The 20020-nt window shown below is 37.6% G+C and overlaps 2 protein-coding genes across 5 annotated transcripts; one reads left to right on the forward strand and one right to left on the reverse strand.

Moving 5' to 3' along the window:
• Window positions 1-4943: 4943 nt before the first annotated feature.
• Window positions 4944-14372, forward strand: LOC140783369 (transcription factor PCF6-like). 4 transcript variants are annotated; one of them, XM_073130240.1, is made up of 4 exons: window positions 4944-5332; window positions 5588-5780; window positions 5880-7293; window positions 13946-14372. In XM_073130240.1, exon 3 carries the CDS (start codon window positions 5988-5990, stop codon window positions 7275-7277), a length of 1290 nt encoding a protein of 429 aa, XP_072986341.1. In that variant the 5' UTR covers window positions 4944-5332; window positions 5588-5780; window positions 5880-5987; the 3' UTR covers window positions 7278-7293; window positions 13946-14372. The 4 variants fall into 4 exon arrangements, with proteins under 4 accessions (XP_072986341.1, XP_072986340.1, XP_072986342.1 ...); XM_073130239.1 differs by having other exon boundaries at window positions 13949-14372; XM_073130241.1 differs by lacking the exon at window positions 13946-14372 and adding an exon at window positions 7701-7958.
• A 1033-nt stretch (window positions 14373-15405) lies between these two features.
• LOC140783371 (F-box protein At5g46170-like) lies at window positions 15406-19626 on the reverse strand. The gene is made up of 2 exons (XM_073130243.1): window positions 18130-19626; window positions 15406-15829 (listed from the first exon to the last, which is right to left on the reverse strand). The coding sequence occupies exon 1, from the start codon at window positions 19342-19344 to the stop codon at window positions 18169-18171; it is 1176 nt and encodes a 391-aa protein (XP_072986344.1). The 5' UTR covers window positions 19345-19626; the 3' UTR covers window positions 15406-15829; window positions 18130-18168.
• Window positions 19627-20020: the final 394 nt, after the last annotated feature.

The following is a 20020-nucleotide window of genomic DNA, read 5'->3' on the forward strand; positions in this document are numbered from 1 at the left end:
AACCCAAGACAAGCTAAGATTTCAGCTCGGGGCACGTGATTAGCTATTGACCGTGCACATTAAAATAAAGTTTTCTTTTCAAGTTTAAAATAAAATAACTAAATATTGGAAATAATAACTAAACCATACATGATCCACTCGAATCACGAAACGTGTCCTCCCGGCTCCAACCAGAGGACGACAGGTGTCCGGCCAACTTGCCATTGGTAACTGCCAAAGGATCTCTTTTCCCTCGAATACTTTTTATCTATCCACCCACGAGCGTACTATATTATCACACCCTCCTTATTAATCCTTACCCTCTTGACCGCTGCTTCCGAGCCTAGTCTTCCCAACTTGGCCTCTTTTCCTGCGGCAAGCGACCGGCTTTCCAGCCACGCGTCGGTGAATTAATTCCCCGATCTCGAACCACCCCCCTCCTCACCCCTCCTCACCCCTCCTCACCCTGGCCTTGTCTGGGACGGGAAGGGACAGCCTAAAGCCGTGGATTAGGATCGGGAAGCAAGAGCTAATCCACCACGGCGCGCGATTTTAAAATGCGCCAGTGGTGCGCTCTCGTACATGGGGTTTCACCGCATGGTACGAGAATGCCCAGCTCGGCGCCCCCCTTTCTTTATTCCGCCCGCGTGTTAAGATAACTTATTCAAACCCTGGTCCGCTTGGAGATTCACAATAATTGCACTCCACCCCCTACCTTTTTTGTAAATTTATAACTCACAGAATAAAGATAGGGCGTGAATTTTTCTTTGATTTATTTTATTATGATATGTGGAGCCTTTTGGTGTTAACGTATGGATTAGCTTAGTTGATGGATGATGGGAGACAAATATAAAATTAGGAAGGGATATAAAGTGATATAATCATATAATAGTTGGGAGGTGGGCCCCGTAATTAGGAAAGGTGTGTAACTATTAGCTAACAGCGAGCCCCACGGGTGTACGGGAACCGGCAAATAGAGTGGCTTTTCCTACACGCACGTCATCGCAAGAAGCAGATCCGCTGCATCCGTCGTTGTAAGATTTCCCTAAACTCTCTATGTGGCCGTTTGTAATTGGCTATTATTTCTGTAACATATATCTCTGAAGATTGATTAAAAAATATTCGATCTGCATACTATGGTGTCTACTATTTTATGATTATAGTTTAACCTGTGATTGTTTTCATAAGCATGCATATATTAATATATTTATGATTACATTGCTTATAAAAACATACAAATTGGGTATAAACGAAAGGGCTTAAACAACTATTAAACTATAGCTATAGCCCATTTTCACAAAGACCATCTTACTCTTTTTTTAATCTAAAAATCAAGAGTAAATTTTATTTCGATCAGAAGCAATATATCTTTCAAATATAATAATCAATGGATAATAGAAGAGATACTTTAGAAGTTTTACGTAATTAATATGTCATGAAAATTGAATAAATTAGGGGATCTATCTAAAATGGTGCGACAGTTCATAAATATTATGTGTAATTATTTCTGAAAAATACGTGCTGCTTGAATAAATCGTAGAGTAATATCTACATTTGGATTGATAATTATATATGATAAAGTTTCACGTCATAGCTAACATAAAGGCATCATCAACTTCTGTGGGTAAAGTAGTGACACGTCGATTTACTTGTCAACATTCATATTTGCACCCGAAAAAACCTTTAATTATAGTATTATTAATTTTACGTTTTTAGTTTTGAAATAGCAAGTAAAAAACTTACGGTCATATTTTAAATTTATACGCAAATACTATACAAAAAAATATATTTTTTTTAATTTTATCAAAATATGTATTCAAATCTTTTAAAAAATAACGCACGATTACCTATATTAATTATGCACAAAAGAATAATAATGACTATTCCTTCTAAAACTAAAGAGCTTTTTTATGCAAATAGTTCCAAATTAACTACCACATCAGTATATAATATAAGGTTCGAACAAAACAATTATTCATATTTACACTATGTTTGCAGGAAATAATAAGAGAGAAGATGAGATGGGAGAAAAGGAATGATAAAAAATAATTTTTCCCTCGTATTTTAATAATGTACGATAGAAAATAAAAAAAAAGGATTTTATTTTACTTTTTCTTTATCTCTCCATTTTTATCTCTCTATCTCCTCTCTGTTATCTTTTAAAAAAAATTAGCTAAACATAAGAAAATCTCTCTCCTCTAAAGAAATATGTTCATTTCATCCAAAGCTGGAGCTTGCATATAGTGGTAATAAAATTAAATTTTGGAGAATTAATTGGATGGGTGTGTGTTGTTTGGCTACTTTGTTTCCAAAACTTATTTGATATTACTAAGATTTCGTTTAGAAGTTTCAATATAGGAGAATGCTTTCCCAACTATTGATTTTGGAACAACATTATCCCGTAAACTTTATTAACATCAATGGCTATAAATTTAATGGGCAAAAAGATATTGCAAAATATTAATTTTTAGCTGATGGTATCTACAGGAGTTTTTGCAATTTAATTATATTTATTTATAATAATAAAATTTAGTGTGTACTGTGTATATAAATTATGTATACTCTATTATAATAGAATATATATCTACTATATAAAATATAAGCACTAAGTTTTATAATTAAATTATAAAAATCTCAGCATCTATAATATACTATCATGTCTTTTTATAATGGACGGATCATCTCTAAGTATTTATTTAAGCTATTGTAATCTAAAATTTTATTTGTGGTAATAGAATTTTGACTCAAAATAATACGGTGAGAATAAGATTGGGGTAAGAATAAATTGAGAAGGTTTGATCAAACTTGGCTCGAAATTATTTCAAGCCTAGTTTTCTTGATTAAGTTCGGCTTGATAAGACTCAAAGCTCATACGTTATGATATTAGTTCTGATATTTTCATCACTGAATCACACATTATTTAAAGCTTAATTCAAGCTTGATTTGATTAAGCTTGATTAAGATTTGAATTAATTGAGGCACGAAATTAAATAATTTCTTAAAGCCAATATATAGTTGTTTTCTATGGCACGTCTCAGCAGATAGTACTTAAATTATTTCAAATTTTAGAGGATCCTCTTCATTGCAACAGTGAAGATTGGGGAGATACTGTGGCAATTATGACTGCCCACGTAATATAAAAGGAACATTTGACTGTTTGAACATTATCTTTGGGCCCTCAAAAACTTATAAAGGCTGCTTTCACATGCCCTAACTACAGTAAATGGACAATGGATATCCATCTCTCCTATTAGTTCCTCTCTCATTATTGAGCACCTGTCTTTTAATGGAAGCTATGCCTTTTAATTATCACATCATATAACATCATCTGAAGACTTGGGTATGTGAGGAGTTCTTTGATTTGTTTTTTTTTTCTTGGGAATTACATCATTTTTACTCCTCTTGTAATCAGGCTTAAATTCACCTTACCCCTCTTGTAATTAGATTTTAGAAAACAAAAGTATAATAAATGTATTGAATAGATGTATATTTTTGTCATGTCATTTATAATTCGATCGATATTATTTTAGATGTCTCAAAAAGTATAATTAAATTCTTTATAATTTTGTCTTTAATAAGTATCTTCAAATTTGATATAGTCAAATATATTAATAAAACTAATGATTTTAGTTTGAATATAACTACAAGATTGTAAAACATCACAATAAAACCATAGGAGGATGAAGTGTACCATAATAATAAGTAAATACATGATATATATATATATATATATATTATTAATCAATTACCTAATAATTTAATAGTTTAATCCAATCGATTATTTAAAAATTGAGTTAGAATTAGTTGAATATATATATTTTTTTATCTTGTTGATATTTATTAGTTGAAGTGATTTTTAACAAATCAAATTTTAGAGTCTAGGTAAATCTACAATGAATTTAATTTAACTAGTGGGAATTCTCATGACATCCACCTTACTAGCATTGCTTCCAAATAGAGACATCCCTTTCTTGAGAACATTAGATTACATGAGAATAAGAATGAGAGTGATGAAAATAATAATAATAATAATAATATTAGTATGCAGTGAAAAATTTGATCCAGTTGTCAAAGGAAATGACAATCGAAGCACTAATGGAGAACAACATGAGCAAACAAGAATATATTAAAAAAAAAGTATCTTTACGAGGTAGGATACAAAGACACTAAAAGTCCATCTTAATTTAATATAGGATCTAAAGCAACAATGAAATCTCCAATTGTTGCGAGCTAATAAAATTTATATTAGATATAAAAGTTATTTATTAATTATTTTCCTTGCAAACCCAAAAAAAAAAGAAAAAGGTTTGCTTCGCATTATATCTAATTTAAAAATAGAATAATCATTAAAATTGTCCGAAACTCTTTCTTTTGAAATCCAACTCATATATATATTATTATAATAAATTGTGCTTTATCTTTTGAGCACTTTCTTTTTTCATAATTGGATAGCTTAAAAAAACACGTGGTTTTTAAGAATTGAGAACTATAAATAATTAAATAAACAGGCGAACAACATCTATATCTCATAAAGGTAATAATAAATAGACTAGTCTTTGATTAGCAGCCATCCACGTATTTAGTGACATTTAGAACCATTAAACTCTATAAAGAGTAGTATCATGGAACAAAAGTACATGACCCATTCAGTACTCAATACAATAATCTATGTGAGATATTTGCTCCCCATCTAAACTGCCTCACTCTAATTACCATTAATAGGATAATGGGATGCTTAACTCAGTACACAAAATGATTGAATTAGTTTAATAAATTAATCTCAGGGGATAGTGCAGGTGATGTGATGCGTTGGCGTACAAGTATTGGGAGGTATTGATGCTTGGTGTGATGCTCTTGCATGGAACTGTTGATCCAGACAGTGGCAATTGAGTGATTTAGAAAGGAGATGGGGGTGGTTTGGAAGGATATCCACTATATAAAGTGGATGAGGAGGACGGCGCTGTGTCTGACCTTCCCCGCTAAGCTCGGCGATTGCTCGGATGGGAACGCCTAGGGCATCGGAAGCCGTGCTCCCCTACCTCCTATTCTCGGATTATCTTTTCGAGATTTGAATAAACTAACGCCTATTCCGGAAGAAATCTCCCTCCTTTGCCTTCCCTCTCCTCCGATTCCCCTCGCAAAACCCTAAAGCCTCCTCTCTCTTCCAGCTTTATCCGCTGGGATCGAGGTCCGTTAATGGCGGGTTGTTGTCCGAAGGGGAGATCCGATCGGGAGAGTAATGCAGGTGGATCGGTGTGAGGGTTCTTGAATTCTTGGTCAGTGAACTCGGGCCGCTTCAGATCCGTAGATCTGGTGCGCTGGAGGGTTAGATTGGAGCTGGTTTCGATCGAAGGTGAGATCTTTGGTTGCAAGTAGGCCTTTTCTCCCTTTTTACCGATATTTTTATTGTAATAGAGCGTAGATCGGGGGATGGGAACCCTGGGGTTCTCGTTTTGGTTTGTTTCCTTCTCCTCCTTTCTGCGTTTCGGTGTTTAAAGCTGGTAAAAGGATTAAAGTTGCCGCTGCCTTTTCTTTTGTATCTTTATGCTTAATTCTTCGAGAAAACCGTCCGAATTCGTGGTCTCATTTCTGCGCTATGCTGTCGTAGCTGCTGCTGCTACTACTGCTGGATACAGTCCGCAGTGCTGATTTCTGAGAGAGAGAGAGAGAGAGAGAGAGAGAGAGAGAGAGAGAGAGAGAGAGGTCATCTCTCCAGGTGCGGCTATGATGATAACGCTGTGGAAAAGTTGAGGCCAAGAGCTGACATCTCCAGCTACGAAGGCCATCTCCAGCGTCCAAAGGTGCCTCCTTTTTTTTTATTAATCTTTCTCCTTTTTTTCATTTCTCTCTCTCTTTTATCTCGGCAGTACACTGCACTGTGAATTCCGTCATCAATGCAGAAGGTTACAGGTCCACCAACTCTGAGAAACCCTAATCCCATCTCACAAGAGAAGAAGATTGCTAAAAGATAAGGAACGAGAGGTCGACTGGGAGGGTATGAAATAGCGATGGATGTGGAAGAGAACAACCACGCGTGCAAGCGATCTCGGATCGGCTCCAAGATAGGGCAAAAAGAGCAGCGCCAAGACAACGACGATGACGATGGAGAGGGGAAACGCGGCGGCGGAGGGGGAGGGGAAACGCGGTCCATGCCGTGGGGCGTGCACCCTTCCTCTCGAATCTACCGCGTTTCCCGCGCCTCCGGCGGCAAGGACCGCCACAGCAAGGTGTATACGGCGAAGGGCCTCCGGGATCGCCGGGTCCGCCTCTCCGTCTCCACTGCCATCCAATTCTACGATCTCCAAGACCGCCTCGGCTACGACCAGCCGAGCAAAGCCATCGAATGGTTGATTAAAGCCGCGTCCGCCGCCATTAATGAGCTCCCTTCTCTCGACGGCTCGTTTCCGGAGTCTATGAAGCAAGAGAAGCCGATGGCGGAGGCCGAAGTAGAAGCGGAAGCAGAAGGCGAGGCTGGTTATAGCCAGCAGCAGAATCAGCACTTGACCAAGTCCGGCTGCAGCAGCACATCAGAAACTAGCAAGGGGTCGGTCCTCTCGTTGTCGCGATCGGAGAGCCGGGTGAAGGCGAGGGAGCGAGCCCGCGAGAGGACAGCGAAGGACAAGGAGAAGGACAGAGACGACGGCGGTGGCGGTAGCCACGTCGCTTCCCATCACTACAATGCTAACACGAGCCTCAACTCCCAGACCTCCTTCACCGAGCTCCTCACAGCCGGCGGCTCCAGCAGCGGAGCCGCCGCCATCACCAATGCGCAAGAGAATTCAAGCAATTGCCGGCCATTGCCTGCCGTCACTGCGACGGCGGATTACTTCGGGCAAGTTAGTCTCTTTTCCACCCAAACTCTCCACTTCGGGAACAACTCTCCTGTCGGGATGGTGCCCTTCAACATCGCCGCCGCCGCCGCCGCGGCGGCGGCTGCTTCCGGAGAGCATCCGGAGATGCAGCATTTCTCTTTCTTGCAGGATCACTTCCCCGCTCCGGCCGGAGACTACAACATTAATTTCTCGAACTCTTCGGGTCTTGCGGGTTTCAGCAGGGGGACCCTTCAGTCCAATTCACCATCTCATCAGTTGCCTCACCACCAGCACCACCAGCATCACCACCATCTACAAAGGCTTTCTTCTCAAGTAGAGGGATCGAACCTACCCTTCCTCTTTGGTGCTGTTCCACCAGCCGCTGCCACTTCCGCGGAGACCCAGTTTACGGCTGGGTTTGATGGCCGCCTGCAACTCTGGGATCGGTACAGGCATTCAGACCTGAAGGGCAAAGGAAAGGGTTGATGAACAACGTTGCTGGGTAAGTAGCTTTCCTCGTTTTTTAGCTTCCCTATGATAATATATAGTTACTTTGCTTTCTAGATTTTAATAATTATGCCAAGTTGTTAGTTTGCTTAAGCGAGATCTTTGGCTTCTTGTGTTTTATTGCTGTCCGTTCCTTTCTTGAAATCCTCAGTTGCTTGATTCGTGTGCTTTTCTCTCGAGGTTGTCCGTCTTTAATTCATTGGTTAATTTTTTAATTTAATGATTCTCACCCACGATAGTTGCCTCTCTGTTATGGATTGACGAGTGTCCATTGCAGACAACCCATGATTTCATTTTGTTCACTAGACCAGGTGTCGACTGATTACTGCCATTAGTCTCTGTGCCCATGCTTAGTTTAGAGGATTTTAAGCAGCCAGACAGTGATATGCTTTTCTACTGTAGCTTGGCGCACAAAAGCATTAGTCAACCTTGGAACTTGCCTTTAGGTTGTTCTGCATGGGGAAATACTTGACAGGCGTGTCAATCATCAGATACGGCGGTAAAAGAATGCGTTCTAAATACATGGGAATATTTTATAAGTTCGTCTACCTAAATCGTTGAATACTGCACAATTGGAAGGCCATAAAATGTACTGAGGAATATATTTTGTCAATAGGTGGATATGTAACGGTTGTAATGTTGAGTGTTAGATTAATTTCAGTGCTTTGGATTTGATAGCGGTACTGGCTCATTCGATTGGTTTATCTTGACGAGTTATTATATCAGCTAGAATATTGTTCCAAGTTCCGACCTCTTCGTCATGGCGTCCTACTGGTGAAAACAAATTATCTTATTTTTGCAATTTTTTTCAAGTGTTCTTCTATGTTTTGCTTTTTGATAGGTCAACTCATAGTATATAGGCCTGATAAAGTGGGTTGCCCCACTTTCTGTCTCTCCTCAATTATGTCGGGCCACCGAGTTTAAAATAGATTAAAACCAGATGTTCCCAACTCTAAACACCAACTTGAAAGTTCTAATTTCTAAAGAAAAAAAAAACTTGAAACTTGAAATGTCTCTTTCCAGTGGCCACAAAAACTTGAAAATTTCTCCTTCCAGTGGCCAGAATAGCTCAAGTTTCCTGTTGCATTATTGATTTAGGGGGTCTTGCATTTTCCTGGAAATATATCTTATAAGAAATTTTTAAATAATACCTTGCTGTTATGTTGTCAGTATCAGACCTTAACTCTCAGCCCTTAGTTAATTTAATCATACTATCAAACTTTAAAAGATGCCCGTCGTCCAACTTTTACTTGTGCCAAAATAGAAATCCAACATAAGTGAAGCCCAAGTCAAATTTATTGAGCACTTTATTAAATGAAGGAAAAAGGTGAAGTGCGTATTTGAGAAAAAAATAAGAGTAATTATAGGATAATAATATTTGAAATATTCTCTGTTTTTAATTTGTTATGTTAAAAGAGATCAAAGCATCTCCAATCGGATTTCAAATCTTTGAGAGGTTGAGGTCGATACACATGCAGACGCATTTATTTCAAACTCTAGAAATTGTTGTATCATAAACATGAAGATGATTATGCAACCTACCGACAATGTTTGTAAGGATTTTAAGCTTCTAATATTCTAGTTAAAAAAGGAAACACATATGAGTGCCAAGCGGATCACCACCTCGTAAGATTGAAAATTTGGTTGTCAAATTATCAAGTTTAAGACTTATCTCCTAATACACTGTAGTTTTTTCATAACGATCTTAATCATATCATCTTCTAAAGCTAATTAGAATAGTTAGAAGCAACGAAGCATGAATATGAATACGGGGATATGGAAATACAAATATGGGAAAAAAAAATTAAAGTAGGATATATATATGACATGGATATGCCAATAAATTAATAAATAATATATTTTTAATTTATTGTCAACCAATATAACATATGGTAAAAAATAAATATATCCCATAAATGATAAGATTAAATAAAAAAACTATAAATTTAGTATTTACATATCTAGAACTTTAGAATAATATTATAACCAACGATGGCTATGCCACAGGCACGGATCGTGGCACTTGCCGGCCATGCCGTAAGAGGAGAAGAAAAAAAAAATGAGATACTCACCTTCGTCATCGCAAGAAAAAAAAAATGAGAGAGAGCGTCGGCATGACCATCCATGATTATAACAAAAATTAATATAAAACTCAAAATATTAGTGAAACATTGAAACCTAATTTGATTATTAATCTACAAGTAATTTGGATCTTTAAATTATTTTCAAGTTATATATTCAATTTATTATCAAATAAACAAAGTCTTAAAATATTAAAAATGATTAGATAATCATATATATAAGTATATGTTTTATATCATTTGTTTGTATAAACAAAATGATTGGTGATAAAAAAATGTATCGAAGCTGTATCTCGTCCGCAATATCGGAACTGTATCTGATCTTTTTATTTTAAATTTGAAGACTAATTCAACTGAATTTGATACATATCAAGCCATATCAAGGCCATATCAAGGCCATAACAGGGTCCAATATATACTCATGTTTTAGAGGTTAGAAACCTTCTTTCATGTCGAAGCAAGAAAAGTTTGTAATCGACCAAATCGTAGCCAAAAACCTTCGAAGACCATCAATAGGGTTCCAATAAACATACCGTAGAGGTCATATTTTTATTCCTCTCGAATACTAGCTAAGAGATCAGGATCAATCTCTGCCTAATCCTCTGTCTCAATAATTACCATAATATGGCATGATATGGTCCACAGTAATTTACTTCAAATTTGCCAAAACATTTTCTCGTGTGACTTGTACCCATATGCTTGGGGTTCCTCTCTCATGGGCATAAGAAGGGGTGGGGGGTGAAGGGAGGGCATCAACTTCACCCATCATAAGAGAAGAGAAGGGAAAAAATGCATACTAAAAACAACTTATCAAACCCTAGCAGAGCTCAGTGTGATCTAACAACTTTGATATCATTTGTTGAAAGTATTTAATTCTAGTGAAATAGACCTTGTTATGTTTTATATTACAACTTATATCCAACCCAAAAGTTTAAGGCGTTAGATATGAGTCTATCTATTTGTATGAAATCTATTTGGAATGTTTATCGATTTATTCAGAAGAGAAACCACAAAATAGTTGGGCATTTTGTGTGAACGAATTCATGCTGAGCGAGCTAAGAAAATTCAGTTTGGTTGTGAGTTGAGACGATTTCATTTTAGAAACGTGATACCCTAATAACATAGCAGGTTGGTTGAGTGTTCTCATTTTCTAATTTTTGTCAGTGTTGCAATATTAAAATCCTTATTAGATTTTTACATGTCTCGGCGGGCAAGTGTCATCATTAAAATGGGTATTGGCCGTGTGACCATAATGGAGGCATGCACCCAATTATTTATATCCTGCACATAAAACGAAAAAAGTTTGTTCTAACTTCTAAGCTATTGAATTACTCACTCTTTCAAAGTAAACAAAGCACTACTTTACTGGTGAATGTACCTCGTCTTTGTTGAACAATCTTGGCTGAATGAGATTGACGTTTGAGAATATAACAAACGAAGAATCAGGAAATCTATGGAAATAGCAAATGAGTTAGAAAGTGTGAACACTATCATTGGGAAGAGAAGTTTAGAATCTTTGTTGGCTATAACCCAATATTCACGCTATTTTCTCTTTCTTCTTTTCACCTTTACTATTTCCCTCGGCCACTCGGACTCTTCTCTTCTTTGCATCCAGCATTTATTTCATAGTCAAGTCCAATTCATTGCAAAATGACAACTAGCTTTTTTGCCTTTTATTCTTCTTTGCGTCCCTAAGCTTCCTTTGTCCTTTTTTTCATAGTAAATATAATTATACTTGTTGCATTGATTGGCTTTTATTTTTTGAAATACATCTAGACACATATTTGTATCTAAATCTTAGGTAATATTTCTAACATTTTGCTTAAGTAAATATGCAGAGTAAAAATTAACGAGTAAAACAAAAATGAACATAATTTTTATATGGAAAAATCTCAAACGGATCAGAAAATCACAGATCCAAACTCGGATCAAACCAATTACTAATAAACTGTAGCAGTTTACAAAATAGACTTATAATACAACTCGTCTATTCCCACGATTTTATTTAACTCAATCTTAATTGCTAGATCCCGTGATTCACTGTTTTCGTGATTGATCTCTAATCTTAGTAACCTTCAAGATTGAACTTTTGCTTTAGTGACCCTTAACATGAAAATCTTGAAGTCTAGAAGATGAGACAAATTTTCGTTGGAGAGAAACCTTGTTTCTTCAAAAAGCGTTTTTCAAATCAATAACCGTCTTCTAGAGTTAGGGCATCCCAACCCTTATATACTTTATAAAGATAAGATCAAATCCAAGTCAAATTAAGTCTCACGAAATCTTAAAATTTGCAAGCTATGTGGTTGCATTCGAACGCAGTGATTTGAGTCCAAGGCTTGTTCGAACGGTCAAAACTACACTTCTGTATGTGCAAACGCCTGTAGAGTGCATTCAAATGGCTAAAACTATATTTCTGTATGTGTGAACACTTACAAAGTGCATTTGGCCAAAAGAAATTCTCTGTACGTGCAAATGCCTTCGAATCGTGCATTTGAACACAATGATTTATGTGCTCTAAATCTCGAAAGTCTTCAATTTAAATTTTATCAAAATTTATAGATATGCTTATATATATGTATAGTAGTACGTAGAATATTTTATTTTGCCAACACTAAAAATCTAACAATTTTATATTTGTTGCATTGATGGGCTTTGTTCTCATAATAACCCTCTCTCTATGAGATTCTTGTCGAGGTCTAAGGTCATTTAGAATTTAAAACTTGGAATATCAATTGAGCCTTTCAAAAGGCAAACTATTTAAAGTTTTGCTCTTCCTAGGTCATATAAACTGACAACTAGCAGGGTGGTGCCATGTGCCAGATTCATTACTTGAGCCTGTCCCTTTGCTGATATGTCATATGGAACCACTATCTTGGGTTTTTTTGTATATCCGGACGTCTGATAACGATAAGATACATTCCGCTATAAAAAGTAAAACATTACAATAAAGTTTGTATCTTGGGTCGATAAAGGGAATGAAACAAAATAATATTTGAAATAACAATTGTAAATACCTGTTAGCAACAAATATCCATATATTAAAGTTTATCTATTTGTCATTGGATATTGGAAGCCACAATTACTGGCACAGGGCTTGCTTCATGTTTGAATTCTGAAACTCATTCATGAATATCTTGTATATGTAACAATGAAAATGGTTTATGTTACATAGTTCTACGAGCATTACTGAAATGTGACATGTCTGAAAGATTAGACAATTTTGAAGATTATTCCTGGTTGTAATCAATGAAGACATTACTGAAATGTGAAATGTATTTTAGTCACAGGTTTTCTAATGGTGCTCTAGGATACTGTTTCGGATCCTAAATTCACCTCAAATTTGTACAACTTTTTTTTATAAAAAAATGTCAGCTTGGTTGAATTTGTTCATAACAAATATATCGTTCACCCACAAAAGAGGAAATTAAGTTCTTATAGAATTTCCACCGCCCTTTCAACAGGAGTCATCAAGTCTGTTGTACCCTTCAGATATGGTGGTAGTGTAGCTTCTATGGGATGAATCTTTGGTATTATGGTGGAATGCATTACACTAATAAATGATACTTTTGCTGCTATAAATACATTTTACTCTTTTATCTAAGGGTTGCATAGTAACCCAATTCATAGTATTTAACTGTAGAGCTTTTGTTGTTATCTGATTTTAGTGGTTTAACTTTTGAGGTCCTACTGATAAAGAAGTAATCACCAACAAATTTTACAAGCATGTTTGAATTGTCTTTATCGACTGCAATATCGAGATTTTACTGTTCTTAGATGTGTTCTTGCCTAGATCAAGTCTGGCACCTGCCTCAATCTTCCAGCATGTGAAAATTGAGGTTTAATAGGTTCTAAAGCAATAAGTTATAATCATGAGGTTCCATGAGGCCTCAACTTCTTTCATTTTTATTTCTAAGGTCTACCCTTATTTTGTTCATTTCTAATGTGACCACCCTTCGCTGCTGTTTCTTGATGGGTGTGATAGTATTTATGTTATGCAGGGATACTATGACCTCTGATACCTTTATCAGCTCATTATAGCATCTGATATTTTGACTCAAAATTGCTGGATTGTTTTTAAGTTGTAATTTCTGCTTCTGTTCGAGTTCATGATTTGCTCTTTTTTATTTTCAATATCTTCAAAGGAGACAAAAAAAGAGGCAGTTACCACTGTTCTTGTACTCAACTTGCTAATTTATTGGTAAATTTGCTTTATCTGATAGAGTAAGACATCTTAAGCTAGTAGTAAATGACTCGAGTCTAAGAAAGTTCAATGCTTTGTGACACTATTAAATGTCGCTGTGACTTAAATTACATCAATGGCGTTTTAGATAGCTTTTTTAAGCTAAAGAGTAAAATGGCTGAGTGTTAGTTCAAATGCTTCATGACGCTGTTAAATGCCGCTGCGACTTTAGTTACACCAATCACCTGCTTTAGTCAGCTGTTATGCACCGATCACTTTATTACCTTGTTCACCGTTTGATTCAAGTTTTGGAAACTACTGCCAAGCAATTTAGATTATCCAACCTACCATCTGCAGCTACACTGATTAGTATTTTGCATGACTAGCAGGAACAGAAGGCAGATTGAGTTATGGTGAACGTAAGCACTCCAACATGAGGCATCTGAACTGAGTTAAAATTATTTCCATTGATGGAGTCAGTATCTGTTCTATTTATCTTCTTCTCTATTCTCATGAATTGGATATTTTTCATGAGTCAGATGATTTTATCTTGTGTGGATGGGGGGATAGACCTTGTTGTAAACTTATACGGTCTCAAGTTCTTTTCTTCTAATCACTGTTGAATTTATTTCATGGATCCTGAGAAAGTTAGGGTGCCCTTAAATGCATCATGTAATTGTATCCTCGTCAGATGCATGTGGTATCTCTTTCAGACTGTAACTTAAACGGGACATCTTATTTGTATTGAGATTTTGTTGTTATGTATCTTAGGATCAGAAATAGATCTCAAATATGAAAAACTTGTGATCTATATGAGGGAGGACTGATGCTGGGTGTATGAATGCCCGTTACTAGCTAAATTATTGTGAAAATTTTCCTTTTCTTTGAAAGAGAGGCAACTTGTGGCATCCAAGTTAAAGTCATGAAAACTAGACACTATAATAACTTAAATTGGTGTGTGTTTTCAGTGCTAGTTTAAGAAATGAATATTAGCTAAACTAGTTTAGACTTTATTCTACAACCAAACATCCAAAATAATAGTATGCAAATGGCAAACTGCCTGCAATAGACAAAGATGCTAATCCTCTCGGATATATTATTAGTTAAATAATAGTAATCAGAAAACAACTCACTCAAATCATGGCAATTAAATTTTCGAATTTGAATCATTAAAGGGGCTCATAGTATATATTTCTGAATTCGAATCAAATTTAAATTCTTACTAATCTCTCAAATAAATAAAAAAAATCTCAAATTATGCAAATATAACACTCCGGTGAAAACTTCACTAAATATCAACCCTAATATCAGTGATGACCTAGCAACCATCCATTTAGTTATGAGTCAAGTCAGTTTAGCAACTCTGGCACCACCGCGTGCACCAGAAAAATACCAAAAAGCCAGAAAGAAGAATCAGAGGCAGCACCTGCGACAACTTCATCCTAAAGCTCAATAAACCTCTCTAATGTGCCTCTCACATTCTTCGAGCCTGCAAAGGCGAAAGCTGTAAAGGATGCAGAATGCTTTTCTTTACAATCATGGAGGAAGAGGGTCCACCACTGTAACCATTTTACGACTTTTCGAGCACTAGTGATTCCCTCTGTGTCTCCATTACCAACCAGCATCCTACCGACCCCAATAAATAAATGTTAGGTATTTTGGCCTGCACAGAGACTGACACACAAGGACAAGAGATTCTTTCAACTCCAATTCGACCACATGCTTTCCAGATTCACACATCAAACAAATCCCTCTCCACCTCTTCCGGTGGACGTTGTGTTCAAAACTGTTTTGAGAAAAATTCAAGCACAAAGGTTCACACTCGGCATCCATCATATCACCACTGTAAATCTACAACATGTCGCATATCATTATGTACAAGAGAAGGTTACATCACATGGGATGAGTTTCGAAGTTCGGATTTTATTACAAGGTTAGTAGCATAATGGGATCAATACAGGCATATGCTACTTATACAGAATACAACATGCGTGTCTACCGATGACCTGACCAACAGTTACAAGATTGGCATTGCCTAGGTCACAGTCATAAAAGTTAAAACACGTTTAAGATAGAGACTAAATAACTGGAGCACATTACCTGTCAGTTCCCTACGGACAATACGGTAATTTGGCCGGTCATCAGCAATACATAACAGTAGTGGTGGCAAGGAGTTACCACTTAGAGGAGTAAAACGACCAGCTTGGAATTTGTTATCCATGCAGTCCAAAGAAATTGTTTAGCTGCCGATCTCTCGTGATTGCATTGCCCTAAGATTGACAGCATGAGATGGGTAAATCAGCACATCATAGAAAAGGAGGAACTGATAACATGACACTCCCACAAATAATAGGAGTCATGAACATATAAAAGGAACACCACTATATACTAAGTGGACAAAGATAGTTGTTGTCATTAAGTCAGCAAGAATTGAGAAGAAAAAAAGAAGAGAGAAAAATTGCACAAGCAAAGCAGAACTAATAAAGAATTTCTTAAAATCCATGATATAATTAAATAAGACAATTCAGTATTTTCAATGCTACTAGCAAAGCAGAACTAATAAGGACTTAAAAAAGTAAACACTGATAATATGTTTGAGCAATTGACTAAGTAGTTAAAACAGAGAAACACAGATTTCTCCAGAAACTGTTCTAGGCACTTAATACCATCACGGAGTTGCTACATTTACTGCAAGATGTAACAGGTGACAAGCAAATTATTATAACTTGCAGAAAGTTTTTGACATATAAAGTTTCTCAACATGACCCAAACAGCATCCATGTCAAAGAAATGGAAGAGAAGTCAGAAAACAAGAAGTAATTTTCCTAAGCAATTATCATCAATAGCTGAGAGCAAAAGATCCCAAAATGGCCAACTAATTTCTGATATAAGAAGACCTAATTGATCACACTGGCAGATGTGTTTGACAAAACTGCAGACAATAAAGCAGGGAAGGTGGGTGAGGAGAGAAGAGACCAAATTTGGCCAGAGATAGGGAGGGGTCTCCCCCAGTAGTGATCCTGCCCATACGACCAAATTTGGCTGATGATGGTCGAAATTTGATCAGCAAAGGTGGCTCAGTAGCAATTTCTACTGATGGAGGGTCGGAGAAAGAAAACCTCATCTAACCCTAACAAAGGGAATGAAGAGGGGATGGAGAACTCTTTACAACATGAATTTCAAAGATAAACTATAAGAAAAAAGACATCTCCCTTGCTTATGTACAAATATATATTTTTCACAAGGAAAATAGTCAAAATACTTTTCCTTTACAGAATCACAAGCTCAGGTGAATGGTCTAAAACCGATAGCTAGTGATGCATAAAAACCAATAAGCTTGGGTGTGTAAAGATCTTTCTTTTACAGCTTCTGAGTCTCATATAATTGCTGTTAGAGTTCAATACCTATTTCAAACCGCTGAAGTTATATGTGCCTTTGAAATCTAACTTTTGATGATTTACATCAATAAAGGCACTCCCTTGATGCCCTTGATCCTAAAAATCTACCTCTATGAAGAACAATGAAAATGCATTACATGACCTAAAAACTGCCATAACTGATATAGATCAGACCCGCAGTAGATTTTTCTGACTGACAGGATCATTTTAGGTCACAAACTTTTTATGCATTACATCCCACTCCTACTTTATCAGAAGCAGTTAATGCCATCAACAATGTATATCTTCAATCATAAACTTTAGGCAACCAAGTATAGCAGCAACGATGTACAAAATAGTGATATTTGTTCACCAGAATTATAAAATTTTACTATTTCTTATTTTTCTCTCCCTTATTTTTATACTAGGATAGATACTGTATTGATATTAGCTAACTTTTGATATATAAAACATCAAGCATATTAGGATATCAATATCTTAAAATTCACAATACAAGCGAATCAGATGATCTAAAATTCATAGAACATACTAGTAAGGGGCAAAATAACTAAGATTCAACTAGTAAAAAATCATGATGGACTATGATGAAATGAATCAGTACTCACGGTCAAAGGGAAGTGTATACTTATAAGAAGTATTTCTTGATACACAAGAATATTTCAGGCTTTACAGCTAGTTGATAGTATTGTACTTGGAAACCGAAATTTTAGGTGATGACTAATGACGAAAACAATACACTCGAAAAAATATTTTGGCCATACACAATTGCTCCACAAAAAATTTCAAAGAAAGGGAAGAGAAGGCAGCAAACTTATCATGATTTTTAGCCATCTACATGAATCATCTAGCTCTATTGAGAACTATGCTCTACCATCCTAAGGCCATTGCTATATTTCTCTAAGCTTCTATTGTTGTCCTTCATGTTTTACAGTTCCTCTTATTCGCCTGCAACAAAAGTCGAATAACTCCTTTCAACTAAAGAATGTAGATATGGTCTCCAGTTGTACCAAAATGTATATAGGCTTATGCAAATAAACAAACAAACCCCAATCTTAAGACCACCATTTTCCACTCTAAGCATTAATAAGTAATCAACCTAATTCTAGAACACAATTTTCCTACACCAATTACATAAAATATCTTGAGGATATTTTTTTTTTCTGAAAAATTACCTCTTGGGGATTGAATTCTCAGATGCCACTTTTTGTAGCTCAAAAGGAATTCATCTCGAGGCAGTATGTTCTCCGCTTCACAAGCATCCTCACTGCCGTCCTGTACGGCTCTTCAAAGGCATCCGAGACCCAGCACAAATCGGAGGGCCCAACAACACCCCCATTTCCCCCCTCCCCTGTGCGCTCCTCACTAGGCCTTATAGCCACCAGAGTTGCCCCCTTCAAGACCACTCCACCTGGCAACTCTAGGTGTGGTGCGTACCAAAGCCGCATGCTAAGAGCCGGCACAAGCGTCCTATGCGAGCTCCCTGATGCTGAGACCGGCCTCACACGCAGTTCCTGAAGCTGTCTTCTATCCATCGTCAACACTCCCTGCCCATCGGCATCCGTCAGATCCAGGCTGTCGAGCGTCTCGTGATCAGAAATAATGGGCTGCAAAAGGTAATGCCGGGCTGAGGCGGCGATCAAAGAACTGATCGTCCACACCACCCTAAGTTTCAAGCTACCATTCGTATAAAACGACTCTGGGATGCTCCCGTTGTCATCAACTCCGCCACACGCATCCTGAAAGTTAGGGTTAGGAATAGCACTAGACGATTTGGGGGAGATGGAGGAAGCCCCAAGGATAACGCAGCTGTCCAACGTGGATCCAAAGTCTGCTCTCCATTTGAGGAGAACTCCGTCGTCAACCCCGAGCTCCCCCGCAGGGAGTTCGATCTGAAGTCGCCTGATCTCCTTAAAGTTCTTCAAGACCTCGGACGGCGAGTGATGCGAGACCTCGGAAACGGCGCCGGTGGAAGAGGACGAGGAGGCGCCGGCGCCGGAAGTGGACCTCCGGGCTCCAGCGGTGCCGGCGGAGGGGCCAAGGATGTGACCTAGTGCTTGGAGCGGCTTGACGAGCCCCCCAAGAACAAGCCGCGCAAGGTGGGAGAAAACCCCACGCGTCTTGTCTCCTCCGCCGGCTGCGGCAGGCGACGGCGAGGGGTCGTCGGAGATGACGCAGTCGACGCGAACGACGACGTAGTCGACGAGCGGGACGAGGGCGTGGAACCTCCGCGAGACGAGGCAGCAGCGGCCAAGGGCCTTCACGTCGCCGATCCGGTTGAAGACGACGAGGAGGATCGAGTCCGGCAGCCGATCGAAGTGGTCGATCCCCTCGTCCTCCGCCGCACGATCGACGACGAACGGCCCAGTTCCACCCAGATCCGTCGACATCGGGTCGCAAGACCGCAACAGATCGGATCCAAAACGAGGGAGGCAGAGGAAACGGAAGGCAGCGCGAATTTTGAAGAGATATTAGAGAGGAGAAGGATGAGGAGGCATCCCTTTCGATCTGCTGACGAAGGACGCAAGGGGCGTATTAAAGAGAGCGGAGGAGGTGTGGTGGAAGAAACCCTAATAATAACCTAATTCTGAATTGTTTATTGCTTAAAACAAATGAAAGCTTAGGTGGGAGAAAGAAAAGGTTGCTTCCTTTCAATTCCTTGGTCTTAGTTTATTCTTTGGAACTTGCTCCCCCCCTTATTTCTTTTTTTCTTAAAGGAAAGTTTGCATCTAACACCCTTCATTTTTTGGACTTATTATCACGGAAATTTATATCTAACTATCTAACGACCTCCGTATGGGATTAGGTAGGATGAGCACAAAAAGATTGACCACCCTAATTTCATATTTCTCAACTTTCCGGAGGTTGATATCGAAAAAGTTCATAAAGCACGACATTAGATACAATTATATATTTTTTTTTCTTCTATTGCCTTGCTTTTTTATCAGTTCACTTTACTTTTGTTTAATCCGTTCATGAAGTCACCAGAACGCGAGATAAATTAACACCCATGATGCCAGTTATAAATATTAAAAATATAAGGTGTAAATTATAAATAGCTAAAAA

This window comes from Typha latifolia, chromosome 3 (assembly GCF_019914945.1).
Source record: "Typha latifolia isolate L0001 chromosome 3, TyphaL0001v2, whole genome shotgun sequence".
Classification (NCBI taxonomy): Eukaryota; Viridiplantae; Streptophyta; class Magnoliopsida; order Poales; family Typhaceae; genus Typha; species Typha latifolia.